Source organism: Strigops habroptila, chromosome Z, assembly GCF_004027225.2.
Source record: "Strigops habroptila isolate Jane chromosome Z, bStrHab1.2.pri, whole genome shotgun sequence".
Lineage (NCBI taxonomy): Eukaryota > Metazoa > Chordata > Aves > Psittaciformes > Psittacidae > Strigops > Strigops habroptila.
The window spans coordinates 21,387,086-21,402,830 of record NC_044302.2 but is presented as its reverse complement, the minus strand read 5'-3'; the positions used below and the strand labels follow the sequence as shown (position 1 = coordinate 21,402,830).

At 54.5% G+C, this 15,745-nt stretch overlaps 1 protein-coding gene and 1 pseudogene across 4 annotated transcripts; one reads left to right on the top strand and one right to left on the bottom strand.

Annotated features, from left to right (window-relative positions):
• Positions 1-251: 251 nt before the first annotated feature.
• Positions 252-370, top strand: LOC115601430 (annotated as a pseudogene).
• Positions 371-7,039: 6,669 nt separating this feature from the next.
• Positions 7,040-15,701, bottom strand: ELMO3 (engulfment and cell motility 3). 4 transcript variants are annotated; one of them, XM_030469859.1, is made up of 20 exons: positions 15,448-15,701; positions 15,335-15,375; positions 15,163-15,235; positions 15,038-15,088; positions 14,471-14,640; positions 13,524-13,623; positions 13,268-13,419; positions 12,414-12,492; positions 11,925-11,975; positions 11,533-11,655; positions 11,224-11,355; positions 10,871-10,975; positions 10,293-10,401; positions 9,935-10,071; positions 9,673-9,836; positions 9,443-9,555; positions 9,116-9,220; positions 8,734-8,816; positions 8,391-8,471; positions 7,040-8,236 (listed from the first exon to the last, which is right to left on the bottom strand). In XM_030469859.1, exons 1-20 carry the CDS (start codon positions 15,523-15,525, stop codon positions 8,024-8,026), a joined length of 2,160 nt encoding a protein of 719 aa, XP_030325719.1. In that variant the 5' UTR covers positions 15,526-15,701; the 3' UTR covers positions 7,040-8,023. The 4 variants fall into 4 exon arrangements, with proteins under 4 accessions (XP_030325719.1, XP_030325720.1, XP_030325721.1 ...); XM_030469860.1 differs by lacking the exons at positions 13,268-13,419; positions 13,524-13,623; positions 14,471-14,640; ... (2 more) ...; positions 15,335-15,375; positions 15,448-15,701 and having other exon boundaries at positions 11,533-11,641; positions 12,414-12,451; XM_030469861.1 differs by lacking the exons at positions 12,414-12,492; positions 13,268-13,419; positions 13,524-13,623; ... (3 more) ...; positions 15,335-15,375; positions 15,448-15,701 and having other exon boundaries at positions 11,533-11,641; positions 11,925-12,365.
• Positions 15,702-15,745: the final 44 nt, after the last annotated feature.

Below are 15,745 nucleotides of genomic sequence, written 5' to 3'. Positions count from 1 at the left end.
TACGGCCGGGGTGCTGCTCTCCAAGCTTCAAACCCAGCACTGGCCCATTTGCAGGAGCCGAGACTGTCCAACTTGTTCCCTGCAGCACGCCTAAGCCTTCCTGGGCTGGAACCGGCCTTAGCTGTAGCCCCATGGCCACAGCTGGTGGCAGCCCTTCCTTGGCAGGGCTGGGGTAAAGGTTGGTCTTGTCCTTAATGGTCTTTTCCAACTTGGTTGATTCTGTGATTCCTAAGAGGTGTGTCATGGTTTGAGCCTACGGCCACACCACCCTGAAAACGCCCGATCTCGTCTCATCTCAGAAGCTCAGCAGGGTCGGGCTCGGTTAGTACTTGAATGGGAGACCACCTGGGAATCCCGGGTGCTGTAGGCTTTTTGTGGGATAGTATGGGCAAGTATCTAGGCCAGTGGGCTCCTCCAGTGCTTTGGAACTTCACCACTGAACAAGTGCAACATCCAGAAAAACTAGTAAAACACTTAAATGAGGTGTGCTGTCGTCCTGGTTACACCAGAGAGGGACAACTCGCTGCAACGTGCTAAGGCTTGGCCTACGCCTACGGAGCCCTGCTCAACACTATCCAGCACCTTCAAAGGGAAAAAAATGTCTCTGGAGCTGATGGCAAAGCAACAGACAACGCACCTATGCCAACTACGAGCACAGCAGCTACTCAAACTCTGACCACAACAGACAATGCAACTACTCCAACTTCAAATACAGCAGCTACACCAAGCCCAGTGACAAGCACAGCAGCTACTCAAACCCCGACAGCAACAGACAATGTGGCTACCCCAAGCACCGCAGCTACACCAACCCCAGTGACAAGCACAGTAGCTACTCAAACCCTGACAGCAACAGACAATGCAGCTGTTGGTGTTACTCAGCTCCCAAGCACAACAGCTGCACCAACCCCAGCAACAGACACTGCAGCCACTCCAACCCTAGTGGCAGACACTGCAGTCACTCCAACCACAGTTACAAACACTGCACTTAAACCAAATGGCCAGTTTGTGACAATGTCTGTTGCCCCTATAAGCAAAAGCAAACGAGAGGCACAAAGAGTAACCCGTGAAACGAAGAAAGATGAAGACCCAATGCCATTACTACACGGAACAGCATCTGAACAAGAGTTACTACTACGTGGATCAGAGGAAGAGGAAGAAGAAGAAGAGGTGACTTCTCGACCTCAACCAAGCTGCGGAATATGCAAAAAGATTTCACCCGTCTTACAGGGGAGCACATTGTCACCTGGTTGCTCCGATGCTCGGACAATGGGGCCGACGGTCACGAACTAGAAGGTAAGGAAGCCAAGCAGCTGGGATCACTTGCTAGGGAAGGAGGAATTGACAAAGCGATTGCAAGAGAGAAGTGAGCCCTCAGCCTTTGGAGGCGGCTCCTGGCAGCTGTGAAGGAAAGGTTTCCCTACAGGGACGATATTACTTGTTGCTCAGCCAACTGGACCACGATAGAGAAAGGCACCCGGTCCCTGAGGGAATCAGCCATTATAGAGATGATCTATCATAGGCCAGATGCCTGGAACACATCCGTAGATCCAGATGAAGTCGAATGTACACGACCCATGTGGCGGAAACTTACACAGAGTGCACCATCATCATATGCCCACACATTGGCATCAATGACCTGGAATGACAGAGTATCACCAACAGTGGATTACCTGATTCGTCAGCTCTGAGAATTCGAAGACAATCTCACCCCTTCCATCATTTCAGCTGTGGAAAAACTGTCCTAGGAGTTCAAACAATTGAGAGACGATTTATCCAATCTATCCAGCTCCCCACGTGTACCAACCCATGTCTCAGCTATTAACAGAAGGCGCCCTACTGCTCAAGAAAGAAAATATAGGAGGTACACGCCACAGGCCACCCTGTAGTTTTACCTGCGGGATCACGGAGAAGACATGAGAAAGTGGGATGGAAAACCTACCTCAGTTCTGGAGCAACGGGTGCGTGAACTGAAGAGGAGAACAATGGTCAAGGATGGTCCTCCCAGGAAAGCTGCTGCTCCAGTCTCTGGTGAGCAATTTCCCAGATGGAGTGGAAGAGCTGATTTTACTCCAGCTCCTATGATAAGGAAGACTAATCCCTTTCTACAAGACATAAGTGGAGAATTTTATGATCACTATTAGAGGGGCCCTGCCTCCAGCCAGGTGGAGGAGAGGGATAATCGGGTTTACTGGACTGTGTGGATCAGATGGCCTGGCACATCAGTCCCACAGAAGTATAAGGCTCTAGTAGATACCGGTGCACAGTGTACTCTGATGCCATCAAGGTATCAAGGGGTGGAACCCATTTACATTTCTGGAGTGACAGGAGGATCCCAAGCATTAACTATGCTGGAAGCTGAAATCAGCCTGACTGGGAGGAAGTGGCAAAAGCACCCCATTGTGAGTGGTCTAGGGGCTCCATGCATCCTTGGCATAGACTATCTCAGGAGAGGGTACTTCAAAGATCCAAAAGGGTATAGATGGGCTTTTGGTATCGCTGCCTTGGAAACAGAGGAAATTAAGCAGCTGTCCACCTTGCCCGGTCTCTAAGAGGATCCTTCTGTTGTGGGGTTGCTGAAGGTCGAAGAACAACAAGTGCCAACTACTACCACAACAGTGCACCGGTGGCAATATCGCACCAACCGAGACTCCTTGATTCCCATCCATAAGCTGATCCGTAGACTGGAGATCCAAGGAGCGATCAGCAGGACCCGCTCACCCTTTAGTAGCCCCATATGGCCAGTGCAAAAGTCTAATGGAGAGTGGAGACTAACACTAGACTATCGTGGCCTGAACGAAGTCACACCACCATTGAGTGCTGCCGTACCGGACATGCTAGAACTTCGATATGAACTGGGGTCAAAGGCAGCCAAGTGGTATGCCACAATTGATATTGCCAATGCATTTTTCTCAATCCCTTTGGCAGCAGAATGCAGGCCACAGTTTGCTTTCACTTGGAGGGGCGTCCAGTACACTTGGAACCAACTGCCCCAGGGGTGGAAACACAGCCCTACCATCTGCCATGGACTGATCCAGACTGCACTGGGACAGGGGCAAGCTCCAGAACACCTGCAATACATTGATGACATCATCGTGTGGGGTGATACAGCGGAAGAAGTTTTTGAGAAAGGGAGGAAGATAATCCAAATCCTGCTGAAGGCTGGTTTTGCCATAAAAGGGAATAAGGTCAAGGGACCTGCACAGGAGATTCAATTTTTGGGAATAAAATGGCAAGATGGACGTAGCCAGATTCCCACAGACGTGATCAACAAGATAACAGCAATGTCTCCACCAACTAACAAGAAGGAAACACAAGCTTTCTTAGGTGTTGTGGGGTTCTGGAGAATGCACATCCCAAATTACAGTTCGATTGTAAGCCCTCTCTATCACGTGACCCGGAAGAAGAATGATTTCAAATGGGACCCTGAGCAACAACAAGCCTTCGAACAAATTAAACGAGAAATAGTTCATGCAGTAGCCCTTGGACCAGTCCGGGCTGGGCCAGATGTGAAAAATGTGCTCTATACCGCAGCTGGGGAGAATGGTCCTACCTGGAGCCTCTGGCAGAAAGCTTCAGGGGAGACTCAAGGTCGACCCCTTGGCGTTTGGAGTCGGGGATATAAAGGATCCGAGGCCAGCTATACTCCCACTGAAAAAGAGATACTGGCAGCCTATGGAGGGGTTCGAGCTGCCTCAGAAGTGATTGGAACTGAAGCGCAGCTCCTCCTGGCACCCTAGTTGCGTGTGCTGGGTTGGATGTTCAAAGGCAGGGTCTCCTCTACACATCATGCAACTGATGCTACATGGAGTAAGTGGGCTGCACTAATTACACAATGAGCTCGAATAGGAAATCCCAGTCATCCAGGAATTCTAGAATTCATCATGGACTGGCCAGAGGGCAAAGATTTTGGGATGTCACTAGAAGAGGATGTGATGCGTGCTGAAGAGGCCCCACCATATAATGAACTGTCAGAGAGTGGAAAGCAATACGCCTTGTTTTCTGATGGGTCCTGCCGTATTGTGGGAAAGCATCGGAGATGGAAGGCAGCTGTGTGGAGTCCCCTGCGACAAGTTGCAGAAACTGCTGAAGAGGGTGGATCGAGTCAGTTTGCAGAGGTGAAAGCCATCCAGCTGGCCTTGGACATTGCTGAACGAGAAGAATGGCCAGTACTTTATCTCTATACTCACTCATGGATGGTGGCAAATGCCCTGTGGGGGTAGTTGCAGCAATGGAAGCAGAGCGACTGGCAACGCAGAAGTAAACCTATCTGGGCTGCTGCATTGTGGCAAGATATCGCTGCCCGGGTGCAGAACCTGGTGGTGAAGGTACACCACGTAGATGCTCATGTACCCAAGAGTCGGGCCACTGAGGAACACCAGAACAACCAGCAAGTGGATAAAGCTGCTAAGATTGAAGTGGCTCAGATGGACTTAGATTGGCAACATAAGGGTGAATTATTTTTAGCCCGGTGGGCCCATGACACCTCAGGCCATCAAGGCAGAGATGCATCATATAGATGGGCTCGTGATCGAGGGGTGGACCTAACGATGGACACTATTGCCCAGGTTATTCACGAATGTGAAACGTGCTGCAATTAAGCAAGCCAAACGATTAAAGCCTCTCTGGTAAGGAGAACGATGGCTGAAGTACAAGTATGGGGAGGCCTGGCAGATTGACTATATCACACTCCCACCGACCCACCAAGGCAAGCGCTATGTGCTTACCATGGTGGAAGCAACCACCGGATGGCTGGAAACATACGCTGTGTCCCACGCCACTGCCCGGAGCACTATCCTGGGCCTTGAGAAACAAGTCTTGTGGCGACACGGCACCCCAGAGAGAACTGAGTCAGACAACGGGACTCGTTTCCAGAACAACCTTATAGACACTTGGGCCAAAGAGCATGGCATTGAGTGGGTATATCACATCCCCTACCATGCACCAGCCTCTGGGAAAATCGAACGGTACAATGGGCTGTTAAAAACTACACTGAGAGCAATGGGTGGTGGGACTTCCAAACACTGGGATACACATTTACCAAAAGCCACCTGGTTGGTCAACACTAGGGGATCTGCCAACAGGGCTGGCCCAGCCCAATCAGAACTTTTACGTACTGTAGAGCGGGATAAAGTTCCTGTGGTGCACATGAAGAATTTGTTGGGGAAGACAGTCTGGGTTATTCCTGCTTCAGGTAAAGGCAAACCCACTCGTGGGGTTGCTTTTGCTCAGGGACCTGGATATACTTGGTGGGTAATGCGGGAAGATGGGGAAGTCCGATGTGTACCTCAAGGGGATTTAATCTTGGGGGAAAACAGCTAATGAACTCAATTGCATGCTGTTGCCTGCTCTGTAACACTTTCATAGCCCACCAGCTAGATATCTTCAGGTCGCCAGCAACTGACCCTGACTTCCCTCCGATCATCACCTCAACAAAGAATGAATTTTGAGGAAACCAGACCAGCTCAGCAGTGACCAGACGAGTTTGGCGGTATCATCAGCAGGCAACAACCCAACACTACATACCGTCCCTCCTGCCCTGAAAGACTATTACAAGAGATGGAGCCTGACATCATGGGCTAGATGAATTCAGCAATTCTATAGGGATTGGTCCATGGACTAGGGAATGATATCTTTCTCTTTGTGTGTGGGTGTGGGTGTATATATATGTGTATATATGGGACAGTGGCAATGGTGTGTTGAGAGATGTGGGATCTGAGCATGACATGAATGGTATGGAATAAGGGGTGGATACTGTCCTGGGTTCAGCTATAGCAGTCATTTTTCTCCTTCTTAGTAGCTGGTGCGGTGCTGTGTTTTTTAACTTTCAGCCTGGGAACAACGCTGATAACACTGATGTTTTTAGTTGTTGCTAAGTAATGTTTACTCTGACCAAGGATTTTCTCAGTCTCATGCTCTGCCAGGGAGGAGGGGAAGCCGGGAGGAAACAGAGACAGGACACCTGACCCAAACTGGCCAAAGGGGTATTCCATACCACAGCACGTCATGCCCAGTATATAAACCGGGGGGAGTTACCCGGAAGGCCCAGATCACTGCACGGGTCGGGCTGGGTATCAGTTGGCGGGTGGTGAGCAATTGTATCCTCTCCCCTTGTTATTTCACTAATCATTATTATCACTGGTGGTAGCAGTACTGGTTTTCTATTATACCTGAGTTGCGGGACTGCTCTTATCTCAACCTGTGGGAGTTACATTCTTTTGATTCTCCTCTCCATCCCTCTGGGAGCGGGGGGAGGAAGAAGGCGGGGAGTGAGCGAGCGGCTGCGTGGTTCTGAACTCAGGACAAGGTGACAGGACTCTATGCATGCACCTCAGCACCAGGAACATGCCAGCCCTCCTCCAGCCTTCATGCCTTATACCGCAGCTCCCACACCACCATCCTGCTCTTCCCTGCTTTGACCCTTTTCATAGAATCTGAGACTGGACCTTAAGACCACCCAGTTCCAAGCGCTTGCCATGGGCAGGGACACCTTCCACTAGACCAGGTTGCTCCAAGCCCTGTCCAACCTGACCTTGAACGCTGCCAGGGATGGGGCAGCCACAGCTTCTCTGGGCAACCTGTGCCAGCACCTCAGCACCCTCACCGGGAAGAGCTTCTTCCTTATACCCAACCTAAATCTCCCGTTTCAGTTTAAACCCATCACTCTTTGTCCTATCGCTACAGTCCCTAATTAAGAGTCCCTCCCCCACATCCCTGTATCCCTTGTACTGGGATACCCCAGTATCCCCCTTCAGATACTGGAAGGCTGCTCTGAGGTCTCCATGCAGCTTCTCTTCTCCAGGCTGAACAGCCCCAACTTTCTCAACCTGGCTCCATATGGGAGGTGCTCCAGCCCCTGATCATCCTTGTGGCCTCCTCTGGACTTGCTCCAGCCACTCCATGTCCTTCTTATGTTGAGGACACCAGAACTGCACACAGCACAGTGTGCAAGTGGGGTCTCATGAGAGCAGAGGAGAGGGGCAGCACCACCAGGATCACTTTTTGCGCGAGCCCTACCCCAAACCTTTGGCAAGAACACGGCTGTGAGTTCTCCACAAGTGTTTATTGTCCCAGCATGTGGGGAGCAGAGGCACGGCCGAACCTCAGCGCCCGGTGGCAGCCGTTGTGACTGCAGCACCCCTGAAGAAGCTGTAGGCACGAGGATGTGTGGGGCACCATGGTGGGAGGTAGCTTGTCATGGTGCCGTAGTGCAGCAGCATGGCTGAAGTGTGCAAGTATCCGCCCAGGGCGGGGGAAGGCACCAGGATTGGCACAAGGCTGCAGCACCAGGCAGCGAGGATAGACCAAGGCCTCCTCCTTGCACCAGGCATGGTGGCAGCGAGCCCCTGCCCAGCTGAAACGGTGCTGGGGAGAGGGAGCTTGTACCCTAAAGACCCCCCTTCCAGGACTGGGGAGCACAGAGGGCTCAGTGAAAAACCATTTCAGTGCAGGAGAGGCCTGGCTGGGCAGGCACATGGTGCTCTGGAGGTGGCATCTGCTCACCAAACTGAGGGGAAAGGGGCGTTTATCCTTTTTCTAATCACTTTTTTGTCAAGAGAGGATCCCCTGCACTCATGGGGACAGTCAGACAGCACGGATTCATACCTTTGTAGTGCTGCCCCCCTTCCAGCTGTCCCAGGGCTGTCAGTACCTTTATTCCAGCCCCATCTTTGCCCTCTCCCCAAAGCCTGGCAGTGGTGGGGGGTCAGCACCACCACTGAGGAGCTCAGCTGCCTACAAAGTATATAGTCTTGTCTGTGGCAGGAGGGCAAAGCAGACAGGTCACCCCACCTTGAACAAGAGCCTGGTGCTCGGTGGCTCATCCCCGTGCTCCCGCAGGAGGCCAAGACACAGGCAGGGAAAGGCGGGCAGTTCGTCCCGGGATAGGCAAGGTGCAGGCAGCGTGTGCCCAAGCCCCCAGGCCAGTGCCTGGGCATGCCCCTTTGGACTGGAGATGAGGGGCAGAGCCTGGGGGAAGGGAGTTGATTTTGGGGGGCATAGGGGGAAACTGGGCACAGGGAGGAACTCACTGTTCTGCATGGCTGAAGTCATAGCAGAAGTTTAAGTTGCTGGGGGGCTTTGGGATGGGCGGGGGTGCGTCGGGGATGCTGATGTTCTCCAGGTCCAGGAGCCGTAGCTTGAGCTCCATGGACAGCAAGACATCAAGGTCTGTCTGTGTTCGTTCACTCGTCATCTCCTTGCCCAGGAGCACATTCAGCCCATCTGTCCAGAGGCAGAACTGGGGAAACAGCACAGGCGCCTCTCGTAGCAGCTCAAGAGGCCACCTCTCCTCTCCTGTGGCTCCCACCCCAGGGCCACACACGTGCAACTCGCTTCCTTGCCTGCTGTCAGCTGGCAGGCACAAGTGGCCGCAGCGGGCCCATGGAGCTCACCTCATACCGGGTTGGGGCAATGAAGTTGAGGCAGTATTCCTCCATGTCATACACAATGGAGAAGGCCAGCTCCAGGACATCCTGCACAGGAGTTACATGGCTTCTCAGCTGCGCTCTTTCCAGCCCCAGCAGGGTTCAGAGCAGGAGCTGCCTCCCAGACTCCTCCTCTGTGCCCCAGAAGACCCAAGAGGTCTCCAGTCTCAAGCCACACCAAAAGCCAGGCGTCCTCTAGGAAACCACCCAACCTGACGCCATCCACCCACCACCAAAACCCATCACCAGATGGGGAGGGCAGTGCACGGGGTCCCCTGTGCAGAGCCAAAGTGTGGTGGGAGGTGCTGACCTTGTTCTGCTTCCCAGAGCTCTTCTCCTTCGTGTGTGGACACTCCTTCCCCACAAGCAGCATCTTCATGTCCGCAATAGGAACTGGGGCAAGCAGAGGAGCTGTCAGTGCCTGCTCTCCTCTCCTTTTTCCCAGGTCCCCAGGGCACAGAGCCCAGCAGAGTCAAGTATGGGGGCTCACAGCCATCCACAGCTTGGGGAGGGGAAGGAGGCTTCATAAAGCTCCTTTGGAGATCCAGCCCACACCGGCAGGCACTAGGCCAGGCGGCAGTAGCCACACAGAGGGGCAATTCCCACATTAAGGCATCCCCAGCATGCCACAGCTGGGCTGGGCAGAGGGCTCCCTCCCTCCTTTCCACCCTTTCCTTCTCTCCATCACCTACTTTTCTCCGGCAGGCTCTCGATGGCGGGAGAGTGTACCCCCTCCTCCACGTCCCCATAGTGCAGCACCTTGTGGTTGGGTGACAGGCGGCAGTACCAGAGCTTGTCTGCAGCAGAAAGGCCATTGGGAAGTGCTCAGCCTCTCCCCATTGAGGTCCCCTTCCTGGGTGGACACACTACTTGGTCCCACTCTGTGGGTTACCCCCCACCAGCCATCCAGGGAGCCGGGCACGCTACTCCCCACAAATTAATTGTGCAGATCATCCCCGGTGGCAGGGAATGTGTGGACAAGCCTCTCTCCCCATCCAGGAGCAGAGGGCTGCACTCACCCTGCCTGCGGCGGCTGCTGATCTTGCGGAAGAGGGTGCCCTCACAGAGGTGCAGCAGGCGCTGCTGTCGGACCAGCTCCAGCAGCTCCGGCTTTAGCCTCTCGCGCAGCTCCCTGGGGTGGGAACCAGAGAAGAGGAGCACGGCAGCTTCACCAGGCGCTTGCTGACATCCTCAGCCACCCCACAGCATCTGTCCCCACAGCCCCCATCCCTGCCTGCAGCTCACTCACAGCACGGGCACAGCCAGCGTCTCCTCCTGGTGCAGCCGCTCCGTCTGCCGCAGCTTCAGGATCTCGCTGTAGTTCAGTGCATTCACTCTGGTCTTGAACAGCTCCAGGGAGGTGGGCTTGAGGGACAGGGTCCTGGTGATCTGCTCCCGCACTACCTGCAGCACCTATGAGGCCCAGGATGTCACCCCCAGTCTGGTGATGTTCCCCAGAGCCCCTGAATTGATACACAGTTCCCATCCAGGGCCCCGGCATTCCCTCACACCTTGTCAAAGTCCTCCTGGGTAGCACGCATCTCCTTCCAGGTCTTGTTCACCAGTTGGATGCAGATGCAGAAGAGCTCTTCAAAGAAATGATCCTGCCCGAAGAACATAGGGTAAAAGGCCTGAGCCGTCTCTGAGCCTGTGGTGAGAAGGACAGATGATGCCAGACTCCCCAGTTTTTCCAGGGTACTTCAGTGTCCAGGAGAACCTGGACGTTTCCCATCCCCTTTCCCTGCTATCAGCCACACCAGTGCCTGGTGGCCCTGTGTTCACAGCCCCCTGCCCTGGCAGCTTGTCTCCACTCCTGCCAACCAGCAGGCAGCAGGGCAGGGAGAAGGGCAAGCTGAGATGCACACATACACGGCTCTCCAATGTGCAGGATCTCGCAGAGGATCAGAGTGAGCTGGATGCTGCTTCGAGCGAAGGGGCACTCATGTTTGTCTTCCCGGCTGCTGTTCTCGAGGACAAACTGGAGGAGAGGGCAGTGGCCTCAGAAGGCAGCCCCAACAGTGGGGCTCCCTCCTGAACTTCCTAGTCGAACTGTCCCCCCAGGTTAAGCCATTTCTAATAGTAGTTAGCTCTCCCCAGAAACCAGCCCCAGCCTCCTCCATCCCCTGCTGCAGTGTGGGAGCTGATCACAGGCAAAGTGGGTGGCAGCATGGCTGATGGCTAGATTCACCCAAATTGTCCTGGTCTGATCAGACATGAGCAAGGCCTGGAAACCAAAAAAACTTATGGGGACCCATTAGTGCCACCAGCCTCAAATGGCTGCTCCTACCCACAGGGAGGCTCCATCTGAAACAGGGCAGCAGTAGGACACCTGCCCAAGAGGGACATCCTTGCTTGGCTTTGGCCAAGGACTGGTCACAGGGAAAGGAAAGAAAGGAGGAGATCCACCAGCACCTCTCCGCCAGAGTTCCTCAGGAGAGAGCACGCACCCTGCTATAGGCGTTAGGGGTGTGCCTAGAGAAATACACCATGTTGTCAAGGGCAAGGAGACCCGGTGGGGCACGGCGGAGGTCCTCTGCTGGGTTGCTGTTGTTCTAGGAGGACACAGAAAGATGCAATTTAGCAGCTGCTTTCTTAGAGCAGCAGAGTCCTCCCAACACAGCCATGGGGTTTGCCTTTTGAGTCCTGGCAGCTCTGCAGCACTTGCCGTTTAGGAGTACGAAGGGAGCAGAGGCAGGTGCCACATGGAGGCCCATCAGATCAGCAGGGACACAAGGCTTAGGGGAGCCATCAGAAGATGCTGCAGAGCATGGGGCTAGGGAGGGGATGCAAGGGGACACACCATGAAGCCCAGCTTGCGGAACTCCTTGGCACACAGGGATCGCCGGCGCTCGGTGCTGAAGCTGCTGGCAGGCATCTCACTCTCCGACTCAAAGGCAGTTTGACGCAGGGACTGGAGAAGGTCCCGCTGCTCCTGTGGGGAGAGCAGAGAGGAAGGATGCTGGGGAGCCTCGCACAAGCATGTTCTCCCAGGACAAACTGACAATGAAATCAAATGTGTTGGGTTCACCCAAAGGCGAACCTTCACCCGCCTCTACTTCCACAGGTGGAGGAGACCAGGGCCACACTCGCAAGGAGAACACTCCCAGACCTGTGAGTAGGGATCCATGGAGGTCCTCATACGGCGCTCACACAGGTTGAGGCTGACAGACTGCAGCACGTACAGGTAATGGGCCATCTCATCCCCCAGCGGCTCGGAGCTGTGAATGATGTTCTACAGGAGACTCTGAGTGAGAAGGTTCCCCCAGGCTGCTGCTCCCGGTTCCTCTAAGCCCAGGGCCCAACAGCTAAAGCCCGTCAGGTTCTGCCAAGGGGTGCAACTCTGGGTACAGGGGTGCAAATGCGGCAGCAGCCATCAAGGAAGGCATCAAGGAAGGGGTGTGAGGCACACAGGCAACCCAACCAGGCACTGTCACCAAAGGCTGGGGAGGAAGGACAGAGGATGAAGCACAGAGCAGACCCTGCACAACCCCAGCTCCTCACCTTGTGGATAAACTGCCTGATGTTCTTCCCCCTCAGGTACTCCATCATGTCCTATGAAGGGATGAGGCTGTGAGGTGCTCCCCAGCTCAGCACACCACCATTTCCCCCCAGAAAAGCCACTGTTCCCTCTGCAGACTCACTTCCCTGCTATGCCTGGCTTTGGGCCACAGCCCTGGTGGGGACAGAAAGGAACCAGCAGTCTTTGGAGTGACACTGGTGAGCAGGAGACCTGCCCCCAGCTTCCATTGCCCTTGCAGCCAGGACTAGCTCACCTCAGTTGGGCTCAAACAGATCCTGCCTCACCAGGCTGCCAGGGCAGGTTGTGTCGGTCAAGGAGAAGAGGCAGAGTGAGGACGCTGACTTTAAACCTCCCACCATCCCAGAGAGCACAAACACTGCTGCAGAGGACCCAGCTGCCTAAGAGCCCATCATGGGGCACTGTCACCAACTCTGCCACCATCTGGTCCTGTCTCCTGCCTCATCCCTTACCCGCCGCTCAGCATCGGTCGCAGCCAGCAGCAGTGCAGTGAGCAGGGCCATCGCCTTCAGCTGCAGCTGGATGTTTGTCCTGCAGGAGGAGGAGGAGAGTCATCAGCTCTGAGCATGGTCTTGTGCTCCCCAAGGCAGAGTCCTCTCCCCACCTCACTGCCGGACCCCCCTGCATGGAGCTGGGGGACGCAGAGAGGACAGAGCCATGAGTGAGCAGCTGCTGACAGTAGGGCCAAGGGTGAGATGATGCCTACAGCTGAGGCTGCAGAGCACCCATGGGTGGGGCAGATACTGCTCTGCTCACACTCATGGGTGCAGCATTTTGGAGCAGGAGGAAAACCCAGGGTGAGCAGCAGACTCCTGCCTGGCAGGAGCCCTGGGCACGAACCTCTCCATTTTCTAGGAGAAAACCAAACAACTCCAAACTGAAGAGATGCAGAGATGTGAGGAGGATGAGGGAAAAAAGAACCTGCCTTAGCTAAGGGATTTAACAAACTGTTCAGTACAGCACCACCATCCGAGTCACAAGGTGTTCACTTCTCCTCCTAAATACACCAGGGAAACAGAAGGAAGAGCCAGCACCAGAGCAACAGCAGGTCAGCTAAAGAACTGAATTATCTGAATGGAACAGGCCATGAATGAAGGAATCTGCCCTGGAAACATGATGGTTTCAGGACAGTCCATCCCTTCCCCACCATCAGGGACAGGACAGGCTGCCCACCCACAAGTTGTTGAGGAAGGGACAGTATAATGTTGTGCCAGAGATAATCAGCCAGACCTGGAGAAATCCCACCCCACCTCATCCCCACCAGCCTTGGGATGGGGACAAATGGTGCTGTGGTCTCTCCACTTACACCTGCAGGTGGGCGAGAAGACAATCCAACGTCACTTCTTTTTTGACTAGCTCAAAGAGGAGGCGACTGGTAGGCACCATGTTCTCCAAGATAGACAAGGAGAGCTGCTGGATGGATGCATCCACCACACTCATATTGACGTAACTCACTATCTGTGAGACACAAAACCATTTGTCGACAGCAGGCTGAACCTGGGTGACAAGGGCAACATGGAATCCCAAGGGCACGGACTGTGGAGACTGCAGAAGACACTTACCTTCTTGATGAAGGCTGCACTAAGAGTCTCCCAGGAAACAAAATCATGCTCCATCAGCTCCATGAAGGCCTTCAGGGTGTGAGCCAGCATCTCCCCTGTACTGGAGAGACAGATGAGCAAACGCAGTGAGGACGGCGCCAGACACCCCACAGTCACCACCACAAGATGGGAGTCCAGTTGCATGTTGGTGGCTATATTACAAACAGCTGGAGAAGCAGCCAGCAGGAGAAAAAAGGAAAGAGCCACTGTTGGTTAAGAAATGGAGCTCTTGCTTAATCATGTCATGAAGTTGAGGCAGGGGAAGTTCAACAGTTTCTGAAAAGCTGTGTTACCACCATAATACAGACAAGCCCTTGGGAAAACCAAACCACCCAAATCCCTCCCCCTACTTCCACAAAACACCCGCCGTGCTGCCTGGGTTTAGAGGCCACATCCTCTGTGAGACAGGAGCTCAGAGGAGATGCACCTTCACATCCTGGAAGTCAAGCGGACACCAGTATTTGGCAGTCAGGGGTTTCTCGAGCTGGCTGCAGATCTCTCGCAGCTAAAACCTCAGGACAGAGGGATTATTTGGAAGGCAGAATAACAGCAGTGGAAGCTAGGATCATCACAGGAGGCTTCCTGGTAGCACAACCCATGAGGCTGCAGATGACCCAGCCAGTGAAGGGATGGGAGGTTCAAGTTTGGGCACATTCACAAGGAGTGAGGTCCACAGACCCATGGGGATGTTCCACCAGCTGCCAGAATGAGGGGACACAGCCACATACCTGCAGGCAAGGAGCCTGCAAAGCCAAATGCCCTGCAACCAGCACTGCCTTTTATGCCACAGCACCAGCAACAAGCCAAGAACATGAACAGAGCCCACTCCAGTGCCCAGCTTAGAGCTCATGCAGAGTTACCATGGGAGAAGTCAAGAACTGCAAGAGAAGTCTTCTCCTGTTACTCACTCTTTCCCTTCTTCCACTATAGAGAAGATTTGTTTCAAGCCATTCCTGTTGATGAACTCTTGAGCAAAGGTCACATCCTGGGAGAGGCTTGCAAGCTTCTTCAGTGAGTCAGTCTTCACATCTGAGTTGTTGCTCTGGATCCCGCTGTACAACCGCTCTGCTTCTTGGTCCTACCAGGCAGCAAAAAATCAAGACAGCGAGAAGCTTGGAGAAGGCTGGAAGAGCTTAAGCACAAGTTTTAGAAGGAGGTTTAGGCTACAGCAGCCCTGGTGAGGATTTGGACCAAGAGAGAGAACCACCAGATCAGAGACCAGGAAGAGCTGAGGAAGGAGCTAATGTTAGGAACACTTGATGAGTTGGCCCCCATGTGCAAAGCATCTCAAAATTATTTAGTTTCTCTTCAAACTCCCCCAAGCTCTGCTGAGGGGCAATGAAGGTTGAGGCAGGCCTCCTTCCCATGTTACTGTTGCTAGGTCTGGGGCACCATGAGAAGCCAGAAGTCACAGGGAGGACCTCCCACCAGAGCACACAGCAGAGAAGGAGACGGGGGGGGGCAGAGGGATGTACCGGGGAGGTGGTCAGCCGTAAAATGCTCCCGTTCTTGATGTCCCCGCGGTTCTGTGAGGAGAAGGGCATCGGTGAGGTGACGAGCGCCACAGCCACGGTGCTGGGGCAGGCGGAGAGTGTCTCACCGACTCCGTGATGTAGGTCTGCTGCCCGTCCACGTACTGCAGCGCATACTGCTCGGCATTGGGCAGGCTCCACCTGCAGCAACAGGCACCCGGTCACCGCACCGTGTGGACAGTGCCGGTCCCCACCGCACCAGCAGCCGCCACGGTGGTGGGCGGCGGGTGCGATACTCACGCATCGCAGACGTCCTTGAGCACCGAGGCAAGGGGCTTGGTCTGCAAGTGAAAGTGTGGCCATGAGGTGGAGCAGGGGAACACGGGGAGGGGTCTGGGCGTGCCGGGTGGTACCTGGTGGAGCTCGATCAGCTGCGGGATGGCTCCCACCATTTGGATGGCGATCTTCACCACGTCCTTGGGCGGCGGCATGGCTGTGTCTGCTCCCTGCTCCCACTGCACCGCAGTTCCGGGTCACTGCCGCCACCGCCGCCTCCCGTTGGGCCCTGAGGCCCTGCTGCCACTACTTCCCAGCCCTGTTCCAGCCCCGTTCCGAGCAGGCCCGTCCCCCTCACCTGAGCTGACGCGGGCTCGGTGGGACCCACCTCCCAAGAGAGTGCTCTGCCCCACGGCAGGGCTGGCGCTGCCGTGG